The sequence below is a fragment of the Meles meles genome, chromosome 5, assembly GCF_922984935.1.
Source record: "Meles meles chromosome 5, mMelMel3.1 paternal haplotype, whole genome shotgun sequence".
NCBI lineage: Eukaryota > Metazoa > Chordata > Mammalia > Carnivora > Mustelidae > Meles > Meles meles.
Window position 1 is genome coordinate 34,843,454 of NC_060070.1, and position 27,429 is coordinate 34,870,882.

At 40.6% G+C, this 27,429-nt stretch overlaps 1 protein-coding gene across 7 annotated transcripts in view; it reads right to left on the reverse strand.

Annotated features, from left to right (window-relative positions):
* KLHL32 (kelch like family member 32) overlaps window positions 1-27,429 on the reverse strand; it is a 261,906-nt gene that overhangs the window by 169,145 nt on the left and 65,332 nt on the right. For 5 of the 7 annotated variants that reach the window (XR_006818394.1, XM_046006175.1, XM_046006177.1 and 2 more), the window contains one exon: window positions 23,501-23,681. Coding sequence is in view for 6 of the 7 variants with exons in the window: in XM_046006175.1 (XP_045862131.1) it covers window positions 23,501-23,681 (181 nt within the window). In the remaining variant the exon portion in view is untranslated. Of the gene's footprint in view, window positions 1-23,500; window positions 23,682-27,429 lie in introns of those variants that run through there. The other 2 variants (XM_046006180.1, XM_046006179.1) reach the window with 1 other exon arrangement.

Consider the following 27,429-nt stretch of genomic DNA (forward strand, 5'->3'; position numbering starts at 1 on the left):
CAATGTTAAAAAAGCTACAACCCAAAACACATTTCTCTACACTACAATGCTAACTAGTACAAGAAGAAGCTAGAACGTTCAGTACTACACCCTGGGTTCTGCTTCACCACGGTACCATTCTCCAGACTTTTTATTGATTGTGCAAACATCATTTTCACATTTGGAGGAACAGCCCGAGTATTTATGTATTTATAAATTACATAGATAAACCACATACCAATCCTTTATATACAGTATAAAACAAACCCCAAAGCAGAAAAAAAAAAAATTGAGATAAAAATTTACAAGTCGTGGAGCGCCTGGGTGGCTCAGTGGGTTAAAGCCTCTGCCTTCAGCTCGGGTCATGATCTCAGGGTCCTGGGATCGAGCCCCGCATCGGGCTCTGCTTGGCGGGGTGCCTGCTTCCCCCTCTCTCTCTGCCTGCCTCTCTGCCTACTTGTGATCTCTCTCTCTCTCTCTATCAAATAAATAAATAAAATATTTTAAAAAAAATTTACAGGTTGTAAATGCTCCCCCATGTCCCCAGAGCTCATCGGCACTCTCAGGACAACACAAACCCCTACCTGAGAGACCATTGCACTGATGCTCATTGTTCAGACTTTTAAGCTTTATGACAAATTTGTTAACTAACTCTACCCATTTTGACAAATATTGTCCATGACAAAAGGGGACTAATTCAGTAATTCATGGCAAGTTGCAATGTTGGCTGGATTCCCATAGTTTGCAACTTCCTTTGCCTCGGTGGGTGATAAACAGTTCAGCTCTGGGCACACTAAAAAATTAATATAAATTCTGAATGAAGGTATTTGTGGAACGTATAACAAAAGATTGAATAACTTCATTTTTAAAAAGATTTTATTTATTTATTTATTTATTATTTTTTAAATTTATTTTAGCGAGAGAGAGAGCATGAATGAGGGGAGCAGAGGGAGAGGGTCAAAGATACTCCTCACTGAGCATGGAGCCCAACGAGGGGCTCAATCCCAGGACCCATGAGATCATGACCTGAGCTGAAACCAAGTGTCAGATGCTTAACCAACAGAACCACCCAGGTATCCCTGAATAACTTCTTACTGAACACTGTTTATTAAATATTATTTTATCCTTCCACAGAATCAAAAGGCTTTTCTGGGTCTCTCAACGTTAGGCCTGATACACATGGACATGTATGCATGTGCATATATCAGGAACTTTCTTATCAAGAACAAAAATACTACTGGCCCTGGAATAACTATTTTGGGGCACCTGGGTGGCTCAGCTGGTTCAGTGTCTGTCTTCAGCTCAGGTCATGATGCCAGGGTCTTGGGATGGAGCCCGCTTCTCTATCTCCCTCTGCTGAGCCCCCTGCTTGTGCTTTCTCTCACTCTCCATCAAATAAATGAATAAAATCTTTTTAAAAAAATACCTATTTGTATGACCCAGCAATTGCACTACTGGGTATTTACCCTAAAGATACAGATGTAGTGATCCGAAGGGGCACATGTACCCGAATGTTTATAGCAGCAATGTCTACAATAGCCAAACTATGGAAAGAACCTAGATGTCCATCAACAGATGAATGGATAAAGAAGATGTGGTATATTTACACAATGGAATACTATGCAGCCATCAAAAGAAATGAAATCTTGCCATTTGCGATGACGTGGATGGAACTAGAGCGTATCATGCTTAGTGAAATAAGTCAATCGGAGAAAGACAACTATCATATGATCTCCCTGATATGAGGACATGGAGAAGCAACATGGGGGGGTAGGGGGATAGGAGAAGAATAAATGAAACAAGATGGGATTGGGAGGGAGACAAACCATAAATGACTCTTAATCTCACAAAACAAACTGGGGGTTGCTGGGGGGAGGTGGGATTGGGAGAGGGGAGGGGGCTATGGACATTGGGGAGGGGAGGCGAACCATAAGAGACTATGGACTCTGAAAAACAACCTGAGGGTTTTGAAGGGTCAGGGGTGGGAGGTTGGGGGAACAGGTGGTGGGTAATAGGGAGGGCACGTTTTGCATGGAGCACTGGGTGTTGTGCAAAAACAATGAATACTGTTACGCTGAAAAAAATAAATAAAATGGGGGAAAAAAAGAATAAAAAGGCTTAAATCCTAAAAAAAAATACCTATTTGTATCCTTTTCTTAGCAATGTTATTTACATTTTTGTAGCACATTCTTTTAATATAATGGAGCAGACAGTATTACACCCTTTGAAAAACAAAGAAACCCACCACAAAAACAAAGTAATTTTACCAAGATAATGTGACAAGTTAACAATAGCAAGAAGATTGTAACAACGAATCACCTAACACTAGCTCAGGTGTGTTTTCCTGATACCACAATCTCAGTGAGACTCTGGTTTTTGAAATCTTCTTTTACTGAAATGCACAACTTCACAGATATTTTCCTCAGAAAGTACCATGAATGTTATTCCCCACAAGAAAATGTAAAGTTTATTTTAAGAGCACTTACTATATTTCACTTATTTAAAGGTTAGGGGGTTAAGTATCTTTTTCTCACAAAAGTCACACCTCATGGGGTTTCCACTGTTAAAAGTTACAGAACTCACCAGCCACACACCATTAGAGGACACCATGATCTCTTACTATTTGTAAGCCAGCCATTAACTATAACAATAATTAAGTTTTCTACACTAATACATCAAATCCATCTGACTCTTCCGCCATTTTGTTTTGAGATAAAGGAACCCAATTCCTTCTTATACAATGGTTCCTACATGTAGTTTAATTGCTCTTCAAATCTGATAACTAAAATCAGGTCTTATTTCCCAACAGGATCAGGTAGCACCTAGGAGGTCCGGGTGACAGAAATGATGGTGAGCACAACCACGTGTGAAAATTCACAAAAACAAAACAGAACAAAAACAAACAAAAAAATCAAGGAAAACTCCTTTAGCTAGTTACCATTAAGATTCTTATATTAGTCTCCCATTGTTGCTATGATAAATTACCACAGAGTCAATGGCTTAAAACAACACAAATCCTTTATCTTACAGTCTAGAATGGGCCTTGCTGGGCTAAAATCAAGGTGTCAACAGGCTCTGTTCCTTGTGGAAGCTCCAGGAGATTCTGTCTCCTCGTGAAGTCTAGCTTCTATGGGCTATGGCATCACCTGGCTCATAACCCCTGCCTTCGAAGCCAGCAGTCATGTCACTTTGATCTCTGCTTCCTCTGTCACATCTCCACTGACTCTTCTGAACCCTTCCATCTTCTGGGAACCCTCGTGGTTACATGGGTCCTGTGTGTATAATCCCGGAGAACTTCCCACCTTGAAGTCCTTCAGATGCACATCTGCAGAGACCCTGTTCCACGTAAAGGGATGTTCACAAGCTCCTGGGATTAGGAGGCTATTCGGGGCTATTGTTCTGCTGACCGTAATGCTCACAGATAACGGCAACCTTAAACAAAAAGTTCTCTGAGGTCCATACAGCTTGGCGTCATGGAAAATTTAGGAGGTTTGGAGGCATGTGGACTTAGCCTAGGATTTGGACTCTGGCACGGAGCAGTTCAGCTATCTTAAATTATTCAGTGTTGAGCAAACTCAATTTCATCATCCGTAAAATTGTCATAATATCTATATCTAAGAGTTATTAAAGGATTAAATGAAAATAAGGAATGGGATGGGATGCCTGAGTGGCTCAGTCAGTTAAGCGTCTGCCTTTGACTCAGGTCATGATCCCAGGGTTCTGGAGATCCCAGGGCTCTCCTCAGTGTGGAGCCTCCTTCTCCCTCTCCCTCTGCCCATCCTCTGGCAAGCGCTCTCCTTCTCTCTCTGACAAATAAATAAAATATTAAAAAAGAAAATAAGGAATGTGAATACACAGAGTACAAAGGCTAATAAAGAAAGAAGGTGTTAAATGAATGGAAATTTACCTCACCTTCCATGTTTAGAGTTTGCAGCTTGAATAACAACTATCATTTCCTTAGTAAGGAATATATTTATTTTCTGGCCTATCCTTATACTATTAATATTTTTTCCACTAGGAAGTTTCAAATGATTTTAACATTTATATGTTAACTATTAGTTTGTAATAATCCTGATGCCTAATTATAACTCAAGATAAAAGACTACTCTAGGGTTGCCTAGGTGGCTATGTTGATTAAGCGACTGACTCTTGATTTCCACTCAGGTCATGATCTCAGGGTCATGAGATCAAGCCCCATGTCAGGCTCTGAGCTGGTCATGAAGCTTGCATAAGATTCTCTCTCTCTGGGGCTCCTGGGTGACTCAGTCAGTTAAGTGGCTGCCTTTGGTTCAGCTCATAATCCCTAGGGTCCTGGGATCTAGCCCTGCATCAGACTCTCTGCTCAGCAGAGAACCTGCTTCTCCCTCTCCCTGCCACTCTGCCTACTTTACTCTCTATCTCTCTGTCAAATAAATAAAAAAAATCTTAAAAAAAAAAAAAAAAGAATCTCTCTCTCCCTCTCCCTCTACCCTTCCCCATCCTGCTCATGTGAACTCTAAAAAAAAAAAAAGACTGTAATATACATATGTGTACATATATAACATATTCAGTAAGTTGGAGTTTTAGAACAGTTTATAGAGGTTTTAAAGTTTATAGCAAAGAAATTCACCATTTTTGTAATTTAAGAGTTTTCTTTGCTCCCTTAAAGGGCTATTTTTTTCATTAATTATGTAAAAATTTCTTTTTATTATAGCTTTGAAATTTGTTCCAACTACATATATACTTTGGGATAATTAATTAATGATAATTAAATAGTAACTGTCATCCCTACTAGAAAGCTTGTGTTCCAATCATTAGGATATAATTCACGGTTTTATTTTCTGGGTGATTTGTCATCAAGCTTCTTGAAATTGACTTTTGCCTATAATATGAAGCTATGATGATTTGAATGAGGTTCATAAATGTTCAAACCACATTTGCTGCACCAATTATAAGCAAGGCCCAGGGCTGAGTATTCAGTAAGGGGGAGGGGTAGGAGAGAGGGACAGAACAATACTCAGGCAAGTCCAGACATACATCAGGCCGGCTCCAACCAGCCGTGTGTGCGGGAGCCCTCCCCAGTGGCTTCTTGGAAACTGTCAGTATCCCCCACCTGCAGCTGCTACCATTGCTTCTACTACCTTTCATTTATTGGTAATCTCTGGTGAGCCAGAAGTATGACCTATGGTGTCCTATAAGTATTTCCCTATGTGTTCAATTTTTTCTTTAAAAACAAAACAAAAAACCCAGGGCCCAACGCTATTCTCTCCCCATAGTCTAGGGAATAAAACAGTGGTGTGTTTGACCATCTCAGTTAACTTATTTTGCCTTCCTGTTGCTGCAGCTGATAGAAGTCCTCGTAGGCCATGGGCTAGGGACACAGCAGTCATGTGTGAGGTCCCCTTCTAACTGATGACACCCTGGCATCACCAGAACTGGTAGCCAATCTCTTTCATGAGGAATGCCAATTACCTCAAAACTCTCATCTCTACAGATGTTTCTACCACACTAGGATAAATGTCAAGATGACCCTTACACACTTTAAAAACCACTCTAAGATACGAAATCGTTATGATGCTTTGCCTAGCTGTCTGCATGACATACAGGCCGCCTTCCCTCCCACTGTTCAGCAAGATCTCATTCCCCTTCCAACAAATTGGAAATTCAAAGTGGAAAACAAAGTCTGTTCAAAACAGTAAGCTAGCATGTCCAACACCAACAAGACACACACACGAACTCCCTTCTCATAAAGCACAAACCACAGGAACATTTTCCTTGCATTCTTCTTCATCCCATAAACAACTTTCCAAACACTGGAAATTACATTCACAATAATCCTGGATTATACATTATAGCAGAAGCAATGGCGTGGCTAGGAAATTCTCAAGACAGAACAGTGAAGAGAATTTTGTGCCTGGAGAGCTTGGAGCATGTTCAAAGGATTAGAGATATATATCTCAAAAGTATAGCCCTGGGAAAAATAATTGCAAAATAAAAGAAACACTGAAACCTAAAATATAGACAAAGCTGGCAAAAATTGTCTTTGCTGAGCAGCCTTAAAACAATGTTGTTTTTAAACAGAATTTTGGTTTAAAAACCAAACCCTGCTCTCTTCTGCTTAAAAAATAAAAACCACCACCAATACTGGCAACCGTCAATTCAAAACCCAGTGTAGCTCAGACCCTTGGTTTGCACCTCACATTTATTACCTTATTTAATTTCCACTCCAGCCCCCACGAAATGACAATTCTCCTACTCTTACAATTGCAGGCGAAAAGAAAAACCCTGAGATACTGAGCCACTTGCCTGAGGACATACACAGCCAGAAAATACATGAGCAAAGCTGTTAGAAACCAGATTGGTCTCAGTCTAAAACTGTACTGCCTCTATAATTAATTCTAACATTAAAATGTGTTTTTTTTCTATTAGCGTGCAAAATACTTTCTTTTTCTTGCTCTTAAGTTGTATGACTTACATTTTTTAAACTGTTCTATGTAAAACTTTAAAAAGTGAACTTAGCAGAGGCAACCAGGGATACCACAGAAGCACATGGAGGGAAGAAGTGCACACGAGCCTTGGGAGTTCAAGCAGTTCCTGCAGCCGTGGTGCGCTCTCACAGGGGAGACCCAGGCAGAGCTCATGGAAGGACGTACCTCCCATATGCCAGCGGAGTGAAGGGAAGGGAACCCAGGAGCCATGGTGGAGAACAACATGATAAAACGCGGGCTTTGGAAGGACCAGCCATTTTTTTAAAATGCCATTTGCAGAATGTTCCAGTCCCACAGAGACTGAAAACCAGTGTATGACTCCATTATGAAGATAATACCCCAATCCTAGTTAAGAGTATCACTAGTGTGAAGCCCAATTAGCAATACCATACAAAAACTATCAAGACTATCAGAAACACAACTCTCAAACACTTATTACCCAGACCACAGAAGGCAGTTAACCTGTAATTACCTATCTGCAATAAAGTCAGTGTGTTCATTCCACAAATGCACGCGGAGCACCAACCCTGTGTGGCACTGAGCTAGACAAAGAAGAACAAAGCCAACCAGATCCTACAAAGACGAAAACTCCCCCCCCCCCCAAAGACGAAGGCTCCACCTCATGTGGGGAGACTGAATGTGCACAGACTACCAGATAACACGGGGAAAGCCTATAATGTGTCATTAACACTAAGTAAGTGGCTGCAAAACTAGTCTTCCCACAGTCTTCCCAATCCCAGTAAATGACAACTTCATCTCTCTGGTGCCTTAGGCACCTGCCTTGGAATGAGCCTCACGTGTCTCTCACACTCTGTGGCCAGTTCACCATCAAATTCCCTGGGCTCTGCCTTCAAAGTGCAGCCAATAGGTCTCACCACCTCCAGCCCCACCACCCCAGCACAGGCCATCACTTTGTCCCTGTCTTCTTTGAATAACCTTCTATTAGAGCTTCCACGCTCATCTCTTTACATAAAACGGAGAATTGTCATTTCAACACACAGGTCAGGTTATGTCTTATCTCTGGTCTAAACCATCCAAGCATTTCCCATCTCACTGAAAATAAAAACCGAAACCCTAACTGCAGCCTGCCAGGTGTCCCATGAGATCTGGCCTTCCCAGCTCACTAGCCCCTGACCTCCTTCATGCTCACAAGCCCCGCTAGTACCTTGCACCTTAGGGCTTTGTCTTTGCTGTTCCCTTTGCCACAAATGCTCTTTGCCAAGCAGTACACGACTTGCTCCTTCACTTTTCAGTGGTCCTTTCCAGACCACTCCATTAAAAGGAGGCAAGTCCCACCACCACCACAAAGAGCACTCCCTACTTCACTGTGTTCTGTCCTCCACAGCCTTTAGCCCCACTGGATACATTCCATACTTACTTACCTATTTGCTTAGAGTAGGTCTTATCCAACTATAATGCAAGTGTCATAATGGCAAAGATTTTGTGTTTCGTGTTACTGCATCCTCGCTACCTACAACAGAGCCTAGTACTTAGTAGACAATCAACACACAACTGCAGAATGAGGAATAATTTCAAAAAAGAAATTAGTAAATGAAAATGCAAACAAGTAGTGACATTTACACAAGGCTAAGGTATTAGAGCAGAGGCTGGAGAGTCAGAAGGCAGGGATGTTACAGGAGAAGAGGAATGCATGAGACACAGTATCAAAGGAAGCCTAGGGCCCATATAAAACCGGACTCCCAAAAAGGGGGAGGTTCAGATTATATGTTCCTGGGTTATTCGGCCTTGAATTATAAATATGTGTGTATGTTTTATCTTTTCTGTAAATTACAAGTTTTTTAAGGACAGAGACAAGATCTGTGATTGTTAATATTATGTGTCAAACTACTAGGTCATGGGGTGCCCAGATATTTCAGTAAACATCCTTAATGGGTGTGTCTGTGGGGGTGTTTTAGATGAGATTAATATTGGAATCAGTACACTGGGTAAAGCAGGGGGCCCTTCTCCAGTTTGGGGGGAGGGCTCATCTGATCACTTCAAAGCCTATATAGAATAAAGCATTTAGTAAGAAAGATATTTTTTCTCTCTGTTTGTCTTTTAGCTGCAACATTTGTCTTTTGCCTTCCAACTTGAGCTCACACCAGAACTTACAGCATCCTCTTGCTACAGCATCAGTACAATATCCTGCAAAGGCAGGTTTTCAACACACTGTGCAGATGAATTACAATGCCTTTTAATGGAAGAGCAAGTCATGTCATCTCCAGAGTGCTGCCTGCCATCTAAAAATATCTACTCTTGTTATTCCTAGAATCACGACTTATTGTATTAAAGCTGTCTATTCACCAAAGGGGTATATTTAATTTTTACAACCTAATTGCTTACTCAATGTTTAAAAAAAAAAAAAACCTGAAAGGTCACCTTCCATGAAAACAATAAAACAATTATGAGAAAGCAGTGAGGTACCAAAAATAACTTTTTTTTTCATTTTTAAAATTTTAACTAACAGATTTTATTTTTTTGGCCAGTTTTGGGTTCAGAGCAAAACTGAGTAGAAAGTACAGAGAGTTCCATATTTCCCCTCCTTACTCCCCGTGTACAGCCCTACTGCAAAACTGATGAACCAACACGGACACATCACGATCAACCAGAGCTCCTTGTTTTCATCCAGGTTTACTCTCAGTGTTCTACATTTTATCATTTTGACAACTGTATAATGACATGTATGTAGTGGTATAGTATCATACAGAATTGGACTGCTGTTCCCAAAAATGCCCACTCTTTTTGTCCCTCCTTCCTTCCAGTTCTTGATGATCATTAATCTTTCTCCTGTCTCCATAGTTTTGCCTTTGCCAGAATGCCAAAGTGCCATTCTTAGAAGGAATCATAGTTATATGCTTTTTCAGGTTGTCTTCTTTTTCTTAGTAACAGGCATTCAAGGTCTATCCATGTCTTTTCATGGCTTGATACCTCATTTCTTTTTACCACTGAATAATATTCCATTGTATGGAAATATCATAATTTATATAATCAGAAACGAAAGAGGAGACATCATAACTGATACAGCAAAATATGAAGGCTCATAAGAGACTACTGTGAACAACTGCATACCAACAAATTGGTAACCTAAAAGAAACAGATTAATTCCTAGAAGCACACAACTTACTATTACAGAATCATGAAGAAATAGAATCTGAACTGACCAATAACAAACAAGGAGAGTAAATCAGTAATCTAAAAACTCCCAAAAAAGAAAATCCCAGTGCCAGGTTGTTTCCCTGGTGAATTCTACCAAACATTGAAAGAAGAAGAATAAATGTTAATCCTTCTTAAACTCTTCCAAAAGAACTGAAGAGGATGGAATACCCCCAAACTCATTTTATGAGGCCAGCATTACCTTGAGACCAAAGGAAGATATGGACACTACAAAGAAGAAAACTATAGGTCTATATCCTTAATCAATATAAATGAAAACATCCTCAACAAAATACTAACCAAGTTCAACATCACATTTAAAGGATCATACACCATGATCAAGTGAAATTCATCCCTGAGACATAAGGATGGTTCAATATATGCAAATTAATATCAGATACACCACATTAATGGAATGAAAAATCATACGATCACCTCAGTAGATGTATAAAAAGCATTTAACAAAATCTAGCATCCTTCCATGATAAAACTCTCAACATCCTAGAAGAAAACATAGGCAGTAATTTCCTTGACATTGGTTTTAGTAATAAGTTGTTGGATGTGGCACCAAAACAAAGTCAATAAAGATAAGTAAATGGGAGTACATCAAATAAAAAAGCTTCACACAGCAAAGGAAACTACCAGCAAAGTGAAAAGGCAAGCTATAGAATGGAAGAAAATATTTGCAAATCATGTATCTAAGAAGGGATTAATATCCAAACTATATAAATAACTCTCACAACTCAATAGCACAAAAACAAATGATCCTTTTAAAAAATGGACAAATGAATTGAACAGACATTTTTCCAAAGAAGATATATAGATGGTTAACAGGCACATGAAAAGGTGCTCACATCACTAATCATCAGAGAAATGAAAACCAAAATTACAATGAGATGTCACCTCACACATGTTAGGATGGCTATTACCAAAAAAAGAAGAAATTACAAGTATTATGGATACTTGGAGAAAGGGGATGGAAAAAGATGGACCAAAGGATGGAGGCAGGATATGGAGAAAGGGACCCTTGCACACTATTGGTAGAAATGTAAATTGTACAGCAACTATAGAAAGGAGTATAGTTATTCCTCAAAAAATTAAAAATAGAATATGATCCCCAAATCCCACTTTGGGGTGTATATATATATATCCAAAATAAGTGAAATCAGGATCTTAAGAGATATCTGCACTCCCATGTTCACTGCAGAACTGTCCTTTAATGGATGAATGGGCAAAAAAGAAATGGATATACATATATACACACACATATACATACACACAAAATATTATTCACCCATGAAAAAGAAGGAAATCCTTCCATTTGCAACATGGATGAAACTTGATGGCATCATGCTAACTGAAATATATCAGGCAGAGAAACACAGATACTGTTGATATTACTTATGTGTATGTATAATCTTAAAAAGCCAAAATCATAGAGGCAGCAGAATGTTGGCTGCCAGGGGCTAAAGGATGGTAGAAATGGAATGATGTTGGTTGAGGGATCCAAACTTCCAGGTAAAAGTTGAGTAAGTTCTGGGAATCTAACATATAGCACAGCAACTAAATTAACTACAAATTAACAATACTGTGTTGTAGGCATAGAAGTTGCCGGGAGAGTAGTCCCCCCCCACATCCCACCCCCCCCAAACACAAAGGTAACTATGTTAAGTAATGAATGTGTTAACTAACCTTATTGTGGTAACCATTTTACAACACATACATGTATCAAATTATCACATTGTATACTTTAAACTTATACAATGTTATATGAAATTATATCTCCATAAAGAGAAATAAAAAACAAAAATTAAAATTAAAATGGAACTGTGTGTTTCTGCATTGTTATTTTCCACATCAGTGCTCCTCAAAGTAGGCAGGCTGTCTTCAAACTGCTTCTTATATATCCGACACAAGGTAAGAAATCCCTGCCAGAATACAAATGAACTCATTATTTGCTTCCTTGAGAAAGATTTCCTGTGAAAAATGCCAGCTGAACTAACACAATGTCTCATGATGTAGCTGATTTACATTCCATGGCTAATCAGCATGGACATTTAACAAGCATTTCTCAGACTGGCACTGGTCCACGGACCACAAGTAGCACTAATCAATATTTTTATGTATTACCCATTAGATTTTGGTTTCCTTTCCCACAATCTACTGAAACCAGCTTCTTAAAGAACAGTACATTCCTCTGCATCCTCCTTGGTCTTCTACAGAATATATCAATCTTTGAAATTCTTTCCTTTTCTGGCATTGGTTAAAAATGTACATGCTGATTATCTTTATATATCCTTGACTCTTCCTTTTTTGTCCCTTTGGCCATATGTTCATTCTCTTTCTTCCACTTGAGTAAAGGCATCCTTTAGGTTCTGACTACAGATATATTTTTTTTTCTGTATTTTTCTATATTTTTTTCTGCTCTTTCCCTCCTGATACGCAATCTCCCATATCACCATGATCTCAACCTTCATCTCTTAAGCAGAAAAGCTGCAGTGGCGATGTTTGTTGTATCCCCTCCAATATCCAGCACAAATATTTTTGCATATAGTAGATGCTCAGTAAATGCCTATGGAATTGAGAAAGTAGTGAATTATGTGCAGCATTTGCCACCATTATCAAGCATACAGTTAATTTGTTCTAACCGTATTAAAGAAGCACATTGATTTGTTAAGTAGCAATAGTTACTATATTGAAAATATTAAATAAAATTAAATATTAAATACTAAGTGAAGTCAAAGAAATTAAAATGGAAATGGCTAAAATATTCAAAAAAATATTAGAGGCAAATAACTTTACAGTTGCATAGAGCAAAATTAATTTATTATTAGAAAAGGAATATAGCAGAAATAAAATGATCCTAATATTGTTGAAAATTCATCATTTCAAAATTCAGTAAAAGAGTGAAAATAGATAGCTAAACCTAATAATTATCATCTTCATGGTTTTGCTATCAAAACTCAAAAAGGGGGGTGCCTGGTGGCTCAGTTGGTTAAGCTACTGCCTTCAGCTCAGGTCATGATCCCAGGGTCCTGGGACTGAGTCTTGCATCGGGCTCCCTGCCCAGTGGGGAGCCTGTTTCTCCCTCTCCTCTCCTGTTCTGCCTGCTTGTGCTCTCTCTTTCTGTGTCAAATAAATAAAAAAGACCTTTAAAAAAATTCAAAAAAGGAAATGCACATTTTAAAAATATCACACATCTGAATCACTTTCCCATATTCTTAATCTGCACATTAGTCTCCTTCAACTTCCTTCAGTTTCCCACCCTCCCTTATAAAGTATTTTCAAAGCTGATAGAACCTCATTCTTTCTTTTTTTTTAAGACTTTATTTATTTATTTGACAGACAGAGATAACAGGTAGTCAGAGAGGCAGGCAGGGATTGAGCGAGGAGGAAGCAGGCTCTCCACGGAGCAGAGAGCCCGACATGGGGCTTGATCCCAGGACCCTGGGATCATGATCCGAGCAGAAGGCAGCGGCTTTAATCCACTGAGCCACTCAGGCACTCCAAAACCTCATTCTTTAGCCATACTTTTAAATTCCTAACAGATACTGTTCTACTTTTTAATAATTTTTATAAATAGATTTTATAAAATTAAATATTAAAACAAGTATTCATTTGACGGATGACTCAAATGCATCACTCTAATAATGATGTTCTGGGGCTTCTGTGATTCACACATGAAATACATGTTAGGGAAAGGAAAGAACACAGGAGTGTACAAATATGCAAGAATTAGAAATGCTGCTGCTTCAGCATAAACACTCAATAACGACAGACTCAGTAATGCTTGTTCAACCTCAAAGAAATTAATCACAGGCTAGGCCGGTGTATAATGGACTATGGGAAATATCGAACATAATGGGAATTAATTTTAGTGACATTCGTGCACCAATTGAGTAACTGTGGAGTAACACTTTCCTCTTTAGGACAGCCGTAGCGATTTATATGCTTACAGTAACTATCATGAAGATAAATTAAAAATAATTACTATATATACGGAAGGATTTGGAGGTTATTTTTCTAGTATTTTTATTCATTTCTTTCCTGCAAAGGATGGGTGGTTATAAGGAACCCCAGCTAAAATTTTATTTTCCAGGGCTGTACCAATCGGACTGTGACAATATCCTTGGAAACAAAGGGAGTGAATGGAAATTACAGCATGGTGCCCAGCTCCTGAGGTCCTTTAACTATTAAGAGGTCACACAGCCCCTGAGGGTTTACAAAGGACATTTATTTTTATTCTTAATTTTATTTTCTTAAGCCCGAAGATCACGTCCTGGAAGCCTACCGGGGGCTTACAGAAGCGATGGGAGCTGAGGAGCAGGCTAGGGATAAAGGCAGGAGGCTGCAGGCTTGGTGGCTGGCAGCAACAACTGTCAATGTTATGTTGCTGTTTATCCTGAATGTTTGATAAACACAATATGTCTTATATAGGATTTCTGAGAAACAGAAATGTTCATGAAGCTCCCATAAAACCACCGAACAGGAAACCGGTGGAGCCCAACAGTGATCTCATTTATATGTTTTAAGGTCAGCAGTGCGATGACCTTCGAGTCCTCAGAGGGCACTTCCTTAGGAAAGAAGACAAAAGCAGATAACCCATGTGCTGGGTGTTCTTAGGGGAAAGATTCCCAGGAAGGGATTGGTGACGCTCTGCCCACAAGACCCTGGCAAGACTCCGCGCCAATCAGAGGGCTACAGGGGAGAATGACTGTTGAGGAGGGTCTGTGGGGCACCAGGCAGGGCAGCAGGGGCTGGAATGCAATGATCAGAAAAGCAAAAAATGGTCTTGGCTCTGCCCTCCCAGGGGAACTTCACATGCTCACACTCAGCGTTGCACGCTTACACCGCTTCCTTCAAAATGCCTTGGGGCTGCTCTTTCCCCAACACCCTCCGTGCCTGGGCGCTGCGGCGGCGGCTGTGGGCCCCTTGCTCCCTTGGAGATCTCTGATCCTCCTGCCGGGGCCTCAGTCCCTTCAGGGGCCTCCCTGGCTCCCGAGTCCTCCCTCTCCCTCACCCCCCATCGCGTCAGTCCATGGGTTCTGCCTCCTGCCTCCCATCCGTTCTTACCTCCTGCCAACCACTCCTCACTCACAGATCTCCTCTCTCCCCTGTCTGCTCCTTCATCCCCTTGTACTCAACCACTCTTCCTGCCCTTTGCGTCCATTATTTCAATTTGAGCCTCCTTTTCTTTGTTTTTCAAATGGAGATGATAATGGTAATAATACCCATCTTCCGGGTGTCTTTAGAAGCTAAAGTGAGTTGATACACAGAATAACTGCCTGTACCACAGTGAATACTCATTAGTATTAGTTATGATTATTGTTCTCATCGACTGAGAATACCAGAGAGAGGAAAAGGGATAAAAACAAGGCTCGGGCCCCAAAACACCATCCCAAACCTCTCATACCAAGTACATACACTGTGGTTATTTGCTCATTTGTTTGTATCTCCTACCAGACGATGAATTCATTCAGTCTAGAAAATAGTAGGAAGGTAACAAATGCTTACTGAATTTCAAAAACATTTACATCTAGGGTGCCTGGGTGGCTCAGTGGGTTAAAACCTCTGCCTTTGGCTCAGGTCATGATCTCAAGGTCCTGGGATCAAGCCCCGCATTGGGCTCACATGGGGAGTTCAACAAACTTGTATTTCTGTGCTCTTGTTAATTGTCTTTTTCCTCTGTGATTGTAATAATTTTTCTTGGTTACCTTTTGATGCTCTGGAAATGATCAGCTTGGGCATTTATTTGTCTCCACAGGTGCCCTTAAGAATCTGACAGAATCAGGGGTGCCTGGGTGGCTCAGCGGGTTGAGCCTCTGCCTTTGGCTCGCATCACGATCCCAGGGTACTGGGATCGAGCCCCACATTGGGCTCTCTGCTGGGCAGGGAGCCTGCTCCCCCCCCCCACCCCGCCCCCTCTCTCTACCTGTCTCTCTGCCTACGTGTGATCTTTCTCTGTCAATAAATAAATAAAATCTTTAAAAAAATTAAAAAAAAACATTTCCATCTAACTACATATCATATACTCATTTAATCGCCTTCTATGCCATTTTAATCAAATAGGGACTAGAGAGTTTGATTATAAAAATACATGGAATACAGATTTTTTTTTTAAACCATGGCTTTATCCTCTGGTCTCAAAACTAAAAAAATTACATAGGCAGAGCATGCTCAGGCTCTAATGGAAAATGATGTTCAAATATTTAACTTTCCAAAATGTCATATTTGAATCACTTTACCATCACATATGCGAAGCTATGTTAGACAGTCAAGACATCTGCTTCCTTGGCCAGAAAGTGTAGGCGTTCATGGAGCTTGAAGCTAGAGATAGCAAATGTTAGAACAACAGCTTCCAGAAACGGCAGGGTGGCCCACAGCCCAGCACTGCCCACACTGGGGCCCCACAACGTCTGCGTCCCCAGTCGAAGGGCTGCCAGAGGCAGGAGAGTAAGGGGCTGCCTCCCCCAACCTCTCACAGTCCAGATCACAAGGCCCTAATTTCTCCTTGGGCCTCTGTTGCAGTAGTTCCTCATTCAACTTCATTCAATAACACTTTGGTGGACTTGACAAGTCCTCACCCAACCACAGGCCCTCTCTTGAGAGGTTCTTTTTTTTTTTTTTTTTTAAGATTTTATTTATTTATTTATTTGACAGCGAGAGAGAAAGATCACAAGTAGGCAGAGAGGCAGGCAGAGAGAGAGAGAGAGAGGGAAGCAGGCTCCCCGCCGAGCAGAGAGCCCGATGCGGGACTCGATCCCAGGACCCTGAGATCATGACCTGAGCTGAAGGCAGCGGCCCAACCCACTGAGCCACCCAGGCGCCCCTCTTGAGAGGTTCTTAATGAACCAACACAGGACACACAATCTTAGCTCCTTTTATCTATTTTTTTAAAATGGCTTATTTTTTTTTAAGATTTTTAACTATTTATTTGACAGACAGAGATCACAAGTAGGCAGAGAGGCAGGCAGAGAGAGAGGAAGGGAAGCAGGCTCCCCGCTGAGCAGAGAGCCCGATGCAGGGCTTGATCCCAGGACCCTGGGATCATGTCCTGAGCTGAAGGCAGAGGCTTTAACCCACTGAGCCACCCAGGTGCCCCTCTTAGCTCCTTTTAAAGGACTTTTCCCGCTTTGAGATATAATCGACATCAATGCTGTGTAAGTTTAAGGTAAACAACGTGATGATTTAGTACACACATATATTGTGAAACAATTACCACACTTAGGTTAGTTAGCATATTCATCACCTCACAGTTACCTTTTCCCGTATGTATATATGAGTATGCATGCACACGCATGTGTGTGGTTAGGATTTGAAAGATCTACTCTTGTAGCAACTTCCAAGTCCATGATACAATATTGTTAACTATAGCCACCACGCTGTAATTAGGTCCCTAGAGCATATACATCTCATAACTGGAAGTGTACACCCTCTGCCAACGTATCCCCATTTCTCCCACTCCCCTGCCCCTGGCAACTGCCATTCTACCATCTGTTTCTATCAACTGAAGTCATACAATATTTGTCTTTCTCTCTCTTATTTCACCTAGCATAATGCTCTCATGGTTCATCCATGTTGTTACAAATAACAGGATTTCCTTCCTTCTCATAGCTACACACACACACACACACACACACACACACACTCACTGCATTTTCTTTATTCATCTGTGGACAGACGCTTATGCTCCTTCCATATCTTGCCTATTACGAATAATGCTGCAAAGAACACAAGAGATATCCCTTCAAGATCCTGATTTTATTTCCTTTCAATATATAACTAGATGCGGGGTTATTGGGTCATATGGTAATTCTAATTTTTAGTTTTTTGAGGAAGCTCCATATCAATTTCTATAGTAGCCGCACCAATTTTCATTCCTGCCAGCAGTGTGGGAGGGTTCCCTTTTCTCTACATCTTCACCAACACCTGTTATTTCTTGTCTTGGTAATAGCCATCGTAACAGGCATGAGATGATATGTCATTGTGGTTTGACTTGCATTTCCCTGATGATTCGTGATGTTGAGCTTATGTATGAGCTTATAGTGCATGCTCACGTACCTGTGGGCCATTTGCATATCTTCTTTGGAAAAATGTCTATTCAGATCCTTTGCCCACTTCTTTTTTTTTTTTTAAGATTTATTTATTTATTTATTTGACAGACAGAAATCACAAGTAGGCAGAGAGGCAGGTAGAGAGAGGGGGGGAGGCAGACTCCCCGTCGAGCAGAGAGCCCGATACGGGGCTCAATCCCAGGACCCTGGGATCATGACCTGAGCCAAAGGCAGAGACTTTAACCCACTGAGCCACCCAGGTGCCCCATTTGCCCACTTCTTAATCACAGTATTTATTTTGGGTTTGTTTGGTTGTTTAGCTTTGTTTTGTTATTGAGTTACATGATTTCCTTATATATTTCAGCTATTACTGCTTTAACAGATAGCTATGTAAATATTTACTCCTATTCCATAGACTGTCATTTCATTCTGTTGATCTTTAGTTCCTTGAGAAAGACAAGCTACAGTTTTAAGGTTTCTGAAAAGGGGGACTCTGAATATGAATTTAGGGAGGGGGCAGAGGGTAGGCAGGATAAGGCTGCATGAAAAACTTCACACTTGTTAGTTTTGATAAACCTTGGAAGATGGACAGAGTAAACTAAGGTGAATAGGGGGGTAGCATAGAAAGAATGGCTTTTAGCAAAGCTGAGAAGTAGAAAGACCCTCAGGTGCAATGGAGTATGTCTGGAGAACAGCACGGCTGCGACCTCAGATGAACAGACGGAGAAACAAAGCTGAAGATGGATGATAAGGACGTAGCACAAAGGCACACCATGCAGGGAGTCTGGCAAATGTGCAAGGGAGGAGCTCTGGAAGATCTGAGCAGGGAAGTGAAAGCTAACCACACAGTCATTTGCACAGTGGTTTGCAAAGAAACAATGGTAGAGGAGGAAAGTTAGATGGCCACTGGAATGTTGTAAGTAAGAAGGAAGGAGGTGTCAGATTCAGAAAATGAAAAGATGGGGAAGGATAGGGCTAAAAAGTGATTCGGACCCATCAAAAGGTGAGCAAGTTGCAACCAGGTGAACCCAAAAAGATAAACTGTTACCTCTTCCCACAAGTAGCTAGGCAGAGCATGACCAGGACTCTTGGGTTAGTGCAAGGAGTGAAACAGCTATGTTCATTGAGAATCTACTGTGCGTCAGAGACTGTACTCAGTGCATTATGTACTTTATCTCATTTAAGTCTCTACACCAAGTCATTCCAAGAGTTGTGCTTTATGATCACCAACTGACAGATGAAAAAATACAGATTCACAGAATGAAGATGACTCACCTATGCTTAGAGAAGAGGGAGTAAAGAATATTAATAACCAAGAGATATTAAGTAGAATAGGATCTATTTGCTGGACACTGGGAAACAATGGCCAACAGAGACACTGTCCCTGCTGCTATATTCAAACACAGACCTGATTCGGAAGCTCTTCCCTTTCTTCCTTCTGCCCCTGCTTCCACTCACAAAGGAAGTCCCTGGTCTGAATTGGTTAATAGCATTTGACTATTGCCACGTTATGCCTACACTGAGGATACGAAGCCTGACTTTTATTTTTTAAAAATCATTATTACTTGGCTGAAAAGTATTTTCACTTTTTCTTTTAAAAGGTTGATAATCACAGGAAACTACATTACTTTGTGCTCAGTGGCTCATTATTTATATTTTAAGCAAGGAAGTCTGGTAACAACTCTCAGATTGATGTAAAGAAGCATTTACGTCAAAACTCGGGCCATCTCACTCTTGCAGTACTTCCTTCCGAATCAAAGCAATTTTGATTCAGAATAATCTACCAGATGTCAAAGTACAAAGTACCAAAGTCTAATTTATAGGAAGGTACTTAATTAACTTGAACAGATTACACTAGAAAGAAAAATCCATCAATAATTTGCATATTTTTTATATCCAGGATATTAAGAATTGAAATATACATGGAATTCTATGACAATTAGAAAACATTGCCTCATCCACTTAATAAATATTTATTAAGCACTAAGCCTGAAGCAACATTATAAGCACAGTGAGAGATACAGAAATTACTAAAGCAGGATACTGTTTCCAGGTGTTTCAGTGTGGTAGAGCATAAGACACAAGGGAAACAAACATTAATTCTAGTTTAGGGCATGTGGTTGCTGGAAGACAATTCTCCATGGGTCTCTTGTATTTTTGCACATATTGTGAGTGAGGCACTGACTGTCCTTTGTTCTAAACTCTCTTTTCAAGGATATTTCTACAGCAAACAGCTCTGGAACACAGAGTGATGTTTCCTCTAGGAGTAAAGGGCAGTTTTGCCACAATCCTGGAAGATATGATGTCTCTTTACAGAGCAAAGGTAGGTATGCTCACTGTCTAGTATAATATTGTATCCTTCCAGAACAACAACAACAAAACAGACATGTTTCCTAACCAGTATACAAGCTTTGGGTTTCTTTAACTCAGGGATCCTCTCTGGTAAGGCAGTCCATTTTGTGTGCAGTAATGGAAACTGGCCCTCTTCATGTCACCTGCGGGAACAGAGGCTCAGGGAATAGGTGCAAATAAGCTGAGAGTCATAGACTCCTGCTGCTGTGAGTCATAACCTGTCCTCTGTCTCTGACTTTGGACATATATATATGTCTTATATATGTCTTCTACCAGCATCTAAGAAACTGTGTTAGGCTAACTTGCTGGCTTGCAAGTAGGATAAAATCTCAGTCTTGGCAGTCCTTGAAAGCAGAAGGTTGCAAAAATGGCAACAAATCCATTCCCTTTCTGCATCTCTGCCCTTTGGTATACCTCTTACACTGACTCTAGCCTCGGCCACGTAACTTCCTTGGCCAATGGGTCATCAGAAAACATGACACAAATAGAAGACAGAAAAGTACCTATACATTGAGGGATGCCTGGGTGGCTCAGTCGTTAAGCAACTGCCTTCAGCCCAGGGCATGATCCCAGGGTCCTGCAATCAAGACCTTCATCAGGCTCCCTGCTCAGCAGGAAGCCTGCTTCTCCCTCTCTCACACTGTTTGTGTTCCCTCTCTCACTGATCTCTCTGTCAAATAAATAAATCAAATCTTTTAAAAAAGAGAGAGAGGAAAAAAAAAAGTATCTATACATTGACGCTTACCCTCTTGCTGGCTGTTTTTAGAATTTAGTTGTCAAGTGAAAAAGCACAGCCTAGCCTACTTGTGAGAAATGTGCCCAGTGTCTCCCACCACTTCAGCCAAGAGCCTCACAATCACCAAGCATGTGAACAAGGCCAATTCAGGTCATCCAACCTCCAGCCAACAGTCCAGTTAACTGCTGATGTAAAAATGAATCCAGCATTGATCAGTAGAGCTGACTGACGGAGGAACTATGCAGCGTCTAGGTTTTGAAGTGGTTTGTTATGTGACAAAATTTAACAAAAGGGGCAGAGGACCAGGCAAAAACTACTTCTGGTACAATATCTGTATTACAAATGCCACAGGGCTCGGCATACATCTAGATAAATACTGTAAATCCAGCACTCAACACTGTGCCTAGAAAAGAGCTGGAGCTACCAACTGTTTCAGCTTTGTTCTGGTTTCTCCATCTGAACACTCACTATAAAAGCCACTTAATTTTCATCTCACAGGCAGGCTGTGAGCTTACAGGAACTGTAAGGCACATGGTGAAAGGGAAAAAGCATAATGCGGTGCTCCAGGAAACATGTTCTTGTGTGCAAAAAGCAACTCTTTCACCTAAGATCTGACAGTCCTTGGGTGGGTCATTTAAACATATTGAACTTCAGGGGTGTCTGGGTGGTTCGGTCGTTTAAGCATCTGCCTTTCACCATCATGATCCCAGGTTCCTGGGATCAATCCCTGAGTCTGGGCTCCCTGCTCCGTGGAGAGTCTGCTTCTCCCTCTCCCTCTGCCTGCCGCTCTCCTGGCTTGTGCTCTCTCTCTCGGTCAAGTAAATGCATAAAATCTTTAAAAACAAAAACAAAAACATACTGTACTTCAGTTTCCTTATCTGCATCATGGGAATAATAACACTATCTTTGGGAGCTTTGTGCCACCGTTGTTATAAAGGAGGCACTCTCTCAGCGTATGGGGGCATTGTGGTGAAAGAGACGAAAGCTGGGAGTAGCATCAAACACTGTTAAAGGCCAACAAGTGACAGGCTCTTACTCACATGCTTTCTCTCTCACATACACACAGGCACAAAATCAAACCATTTTCCGAAGTTAAATTAAAAAGCTAACTGGCAGAGATCTAAGAGGAGAGAAGCTAAGTAACAGCAGGACTACATTATGGTCTGTAGGAAAACAAAACTTAGTATATTATATTATTATATAAAGTGCCTGTGTTATATAGAACACCACAGAGTACGTTGTTTGAAAGCCCCCTGAATTATATATAACCTTTCTGGAAGATGAATGCCTGACAAAATGTGAGTATAGAAAATGAAACATTGTATCAATGCGCCTTAAAGGTCACTTTTCAGATATTCTGCTTCATTTCTGCGGTTGAGGATTAAATCCCTACTCTTTATTTATAGACATTTTAACTAGTTCCCTCTTGATCCTCTACTGGATTAGGTTTCATCATATTTAAAACACTTTAAAAAAAGACTTTCTTTTATGATTTGGTATCTTTGAAAAATTCTGTTTAACTGCTGGTTGGCAACTGAGTGTAGCTGATACTATCTCTTAGACATCAAAACCAAGATTATTATTGGAATTATACAAATCAAACTAACAAATTACTCATGGGCCTAAGTTGGTTTTCTGGAGCATTTTAAGACCTTGGTAAGACATTTTTTTAAAAACATCACAATTAATTTTTATTCTCATTTATATGAGCTTTGTATAAAAAGTTCTTTTTCTACCACTTAAATCATAGTAAGTACTAAATAAATGACATTTAGCTAGCTATAACCATCTTGTCTATTTTAATCTTTAAAACAGCCATAAACATGCAAAGACATGAATGGAGTTAGAGACTACAACGCTAAGTGAAATAAGTCAGTCGGAGAAAGACAAATACCATATGATTTCACTCATACAGGGAACATAAGAAATAAGCAAATGATCAGGGGGAGGGGGAGAGAAAGAGATAAACCAAGAAACAGACTCTTAATTATTGAGAACAAACTTACTGGTCACCAGAGGGGAAGTGGGTGGGGGATGGGTGAAACAGGTGATGGGGATTAAAGAGAGCACCCGTGATGGGTACCAGGTATTGTAGGAAAATGTTGAATTCCTAGACTGTATGCCTGAAAATAATATAACGCTGTATGCTAACTGTACTGGAATTAAAATAAAATAAAGCAACAAACTTATCACCATTATCTCCTTAGCCACTGAAAATCAAGCTCTGAAGTTCTACTGAACAAGACCACATGCCTTCAGCAACACATTTATCAACCTTAAAAGGCCATTAGGCCAATTGTATCTCTCTCTCTGCAGCAAATCGTTGGAAAGCACTAAGACAAGAACATGCACAGAAAATAAAAAGTCAGATACACCGTATGTATTTATGGATGTTTTAAATTTTAACAAACTGTTTTACGGATGATCCTTCTGGTCCTAAATCCAGAAACATCCCCTCCCCCTGTTCACACCCCTATCATGGGGCACCACTATGCCACACTGCCTTACTGTGGGTCGGTATCCAAGAGCCCTCGGCTCAGATGCGAAGTCCGCTCTCCACTGGAGGGGACACCCAGGGGGGCAGCCTCCGGGAGGATCTCACCAGAACCCCAATCTCATTCTGCGCTGAAGTGTCCCCAACATTCACAGGTGTGGGGACGGCTATCAAACTGACTGGTGGTTGCATGCCACTTCGGGAAACTTTGTCATCCTTCTTGCGTCGGCACCTCAACAGACACAAACAAACTACCCCAGCTTACCCGGAAATAGTCGCTGCATGCTGCTAGGACTGCCTTGTGAGCATGGAATTTCTGTTCCTCGGCAATCAGGGTGATGTCGCAGAGGATGCCGTCACTTCTCTGCTGATTCAGCGCAGCCAGGACACTATCATTGTGAGATTCCGAGTGGCAGAGCCTCTGGCCCGTCAGCATTTCTTGAATACTACGGAAGAGAGCAATCACATCAACACGCTTCCTCTCCCCAGCCCCTGCCGCCCCCCTGCGACCTCACACCTCCAGCACCAGGGTGGGGGGGTGCAGATCCCAGCTCACCACAGGAAAGGGACCTTTCTGTCCCACTTCCTTCTCCCTACTCTTCTCTGGCTTTCCTTTTCTCTAATTCTCTCTTTTCCTCACCTCCTCAGGTGCCTTTCTCATCTGTGTTTTGGTGTGTGTCCATCTGTATCTGTGTATTGGCCCATGTCTGTGGGCCTGTGCTTCTGGGCCTCTGTCCCCTCAAAACATATATATCTCTGAGGGCAGAGCTTTCTCTGGATGTGTATCTGGATGTGCGTACCTATGTGACTCTCTCTTTTCTATGACTCCCCCATCAACTCTCTAATTCCTTCCCTAGCTTTGTACCACCCATGTGGGGTTCGTGCAAGCTCAGAACATCATCACCACCATGCACTGATCTAGCACAGAATCCACGTGACCTGTAAGACTCACTAGACATAAAGGAAGTTGTCTCCCCACAGATGACAAGACAACATTAATATATAATGTATTAGCATAAATACACAAAACAATACTGAGTAAATGTTGATTATAGAAGAAAGGGCTGCCACTGATCATTCCGTGTAAAAGGCAATTATTTAAACCACAGCAGATGATTACTAAACTTGGGAAATTAGGTATCACAGGAGAACATCAAGAGAAATGTCATGGTAAATGAAAAAAAATATATAAGGCTGAAAGTAAAATATATCTATATTATAGCCTTCAATCTCGGCATGTGGTCATTGTACTATATTTGGGGAAGAATATACAATTTTATTTTCTGTTCTATATTCTGAAATTGCTAAATTTACTCATTGTGGAAATTTAGCCCTTCACTCCTTAGCCCATTTTAAAATAGTCATCCTATGTCCTTTTAGAACTCCTAAGTGAAACTCCGGATCTTGCCAAAATAATGTGGAAGTGACGCCATAAACACATAACGCACACTGAATGTGTAGATAGCTATGAACAACTCCAGCCTAGATCTATGAATAGTCTCCATAGCGCTCTAAAATCTCAGAACTGGCATCAGACCAGGAGGGGTGAGCTGCACTGGTCACAAGTTACTCCCAGAATGAGAACAAGGGCCATCAAGCCCCGTTTCTGGCCTCTGGACTCTTCTCAGAGCTGAGGGAAGTACCACAGGGATGACTGAGCATCATCTCTCCTATCCTGACAACTCCAGCACCCAGTTCTTCCCTCTCAGTGTGAAAGAGCTGCTCATAGGAGCCAGGGAGTCCCCACTGGCCTAGTCTGCTTGGTTAGTTTATTGAACAAAGCTCTGCCCAGCCACTGGTGCCAGCTGGCTGGTGAACTGCCCTTTAACCCAGACCACCACCTTACAGTGAACCAAACGCTTTCCATGAAACCCAGAGTACAGGCCCGTAAGCTTTACTGGACATCTCTGACTGGGAGCCTCAAAAATGTCAGAATTACTGAACGAAGAAAAAAAAAAACTTGACAGGAGGTGATGATATAGGAAGTTCTCGTGGGAAGGTGGGAGGATTATTTTCAGTTGAAATGCAGCAGTGAGTTCTGAAGTGGTTACTGTCATCGCATATCCATCTAGCGGCTCCAGCTATCAGCAGACATTTAAAATCAGTAACTGAAAAGCACATTCAGAAGCTTAAGTAACTTTTTAATACAAATTTCTATGCAAAACCTGGAATGGAGCTTAATCAGCCTCCCTCAATTAAAGAAATAAGGAAATAGAATCGTAACAGAAAAATCGTATCTAAAGGAAAAGGAAAGCTTTAGGATAGTTTTTGAAAAATCTTTCTTAAAAGGATGACATTTTTATATATTTCACAAATAATCTTCCCATGTTCCATGAAGTATTCTTAGTGATTTATAATTATTAATTCACTTAATCATCCTAACAACCCTGTGAGGCAGGCACTATTCTTATCTCTGTTCTACAGATAAGAAAACCAAAGGTCCAAGATCAGACATTTTGAGAACCTGTCGCCAAGAACACAATAATGTAATTCCCCCTTCCTGCTTAAAAAAAAAAAAAAAAAAAGACAAAACAAAACAGTGATAAACTGTGAAGATCTCAAAAATCTCTGCCGGGAGGGTGGGGAGGAAATCACAAAGTCCATATTAACTTTATAATTATAGTATGCACAGTTATCCCAAAATCAAAGCTGCCTTTTAAAAAGAATATACATGAAGATAATAACAAGAGATAGTGATAAGAAAGATCTGAAATCAGGCTTCAAAAATATGTATCTTTGCACTAGAACTAAGATAAGTTTGAATATAGGCAACCAGATTCTAATTATTACTCATTTCTTTGAAATACTCATTGCAAATTTATTTGAAACACTCATACTTTTCTCTCTTTTAATATCACCTTAAATGTGAAATAAATGTATTTTAAAATTTCATTTTTAGTGGAACAATAGAATCTGTTAAAATAATTGCCTTAAATTGTTTCCTTACTCATTTTCCAAATATAGTGCCACAATTCGTGTCCTTATTATCAAGATTAAATCAGTGTCTGCATTTCAGTTATCTATTGACAAGGAATAAATCTCACCAGGGAAAGAGCAGCTGTAAACTGAAATTTGGCAAGGAATAAAGGGCTCAGCTCTGAAACAATGGTGATGCTGCACAATTTCACAGGATCATTCAGCTGGGCTTGAAATAGTCAAGCTTCAAGAAAACAACATGCTAAATATTTAAGGCAACACTTGGCACAAGATCCCAAATATTTTGGAACCAATATGTTAGGAATCTTTAAAAGCAGAAACAAACACTCCAACATTTGGCAAGAAATAAAGGTCGATTAATCAACAAGTCTTTATTATATTCTGGAAGTAACTTCCCACTCAACTCTCAGATATAAATCTGCAAAAGACTTCAACCCTCTAAATGTTAAAGCATGTGTGGCCACGGCACACAGCTGGAAAGTGGCAGGCCCATCTCATGAGGGCAATGATTGTAAACGAGGGAGGAGGTGAATCAGAGACTATAAAGGACTGTGTCTAAATTAAGATTAGGGGCAGATACATGCTTGCAAATGGCCCCGTTGACATCTATAATTTATAACAAATCAGCACACTCAACTTTCCAACAATGTCCCTCCATTATTTGGAAAGCAATGAAGGAAAAAGGAAAAAGATATCCCTAAAACTTCCTAAGCTACTGAAAACAAAACAAACAAACAAAAAACATGAAACATGAAGCACATTACCCCAGGGTATATGGATTTGAATGTCATCCTAAAATTGGGAAAGATCATCCAGGAAAACAATGTTGCCACCTTAAAACTCACAGGTAAGGGGCGCCTGGGTGGCTCAGTGGGTTAAAGCCTCTGCCTTCAGCTCAGGTCATGATCCCAGGGACCTGGCTCTCTGCTCTGCGGGGAGCCTGCTTCCTCCTCTCTCTCTGACTGCCTCTCTGCCTAGTTGTGATCTCTGTCTGTCCAATAAATAAATAAAGTCTTTAAAAAAAAAACAACTCACAGGTAAGTGCAGAAGGTGACCTGTCTTTCCCAGGGCAACCTTAATAGTCTTTCCTCTGAGGAATCCCCTAGAACTACACTGTGCAATACAATAGCCACTAGTTACAGGGGGTTATTGGCCACTTGAAATGTGGGTAGTGCAAATTGAGATGTGTTGTAAGCATATAATGCATGCCTTCATGCACTCCATGTCAGATGTAGTAGGAAAAAAGAATGCAAAATA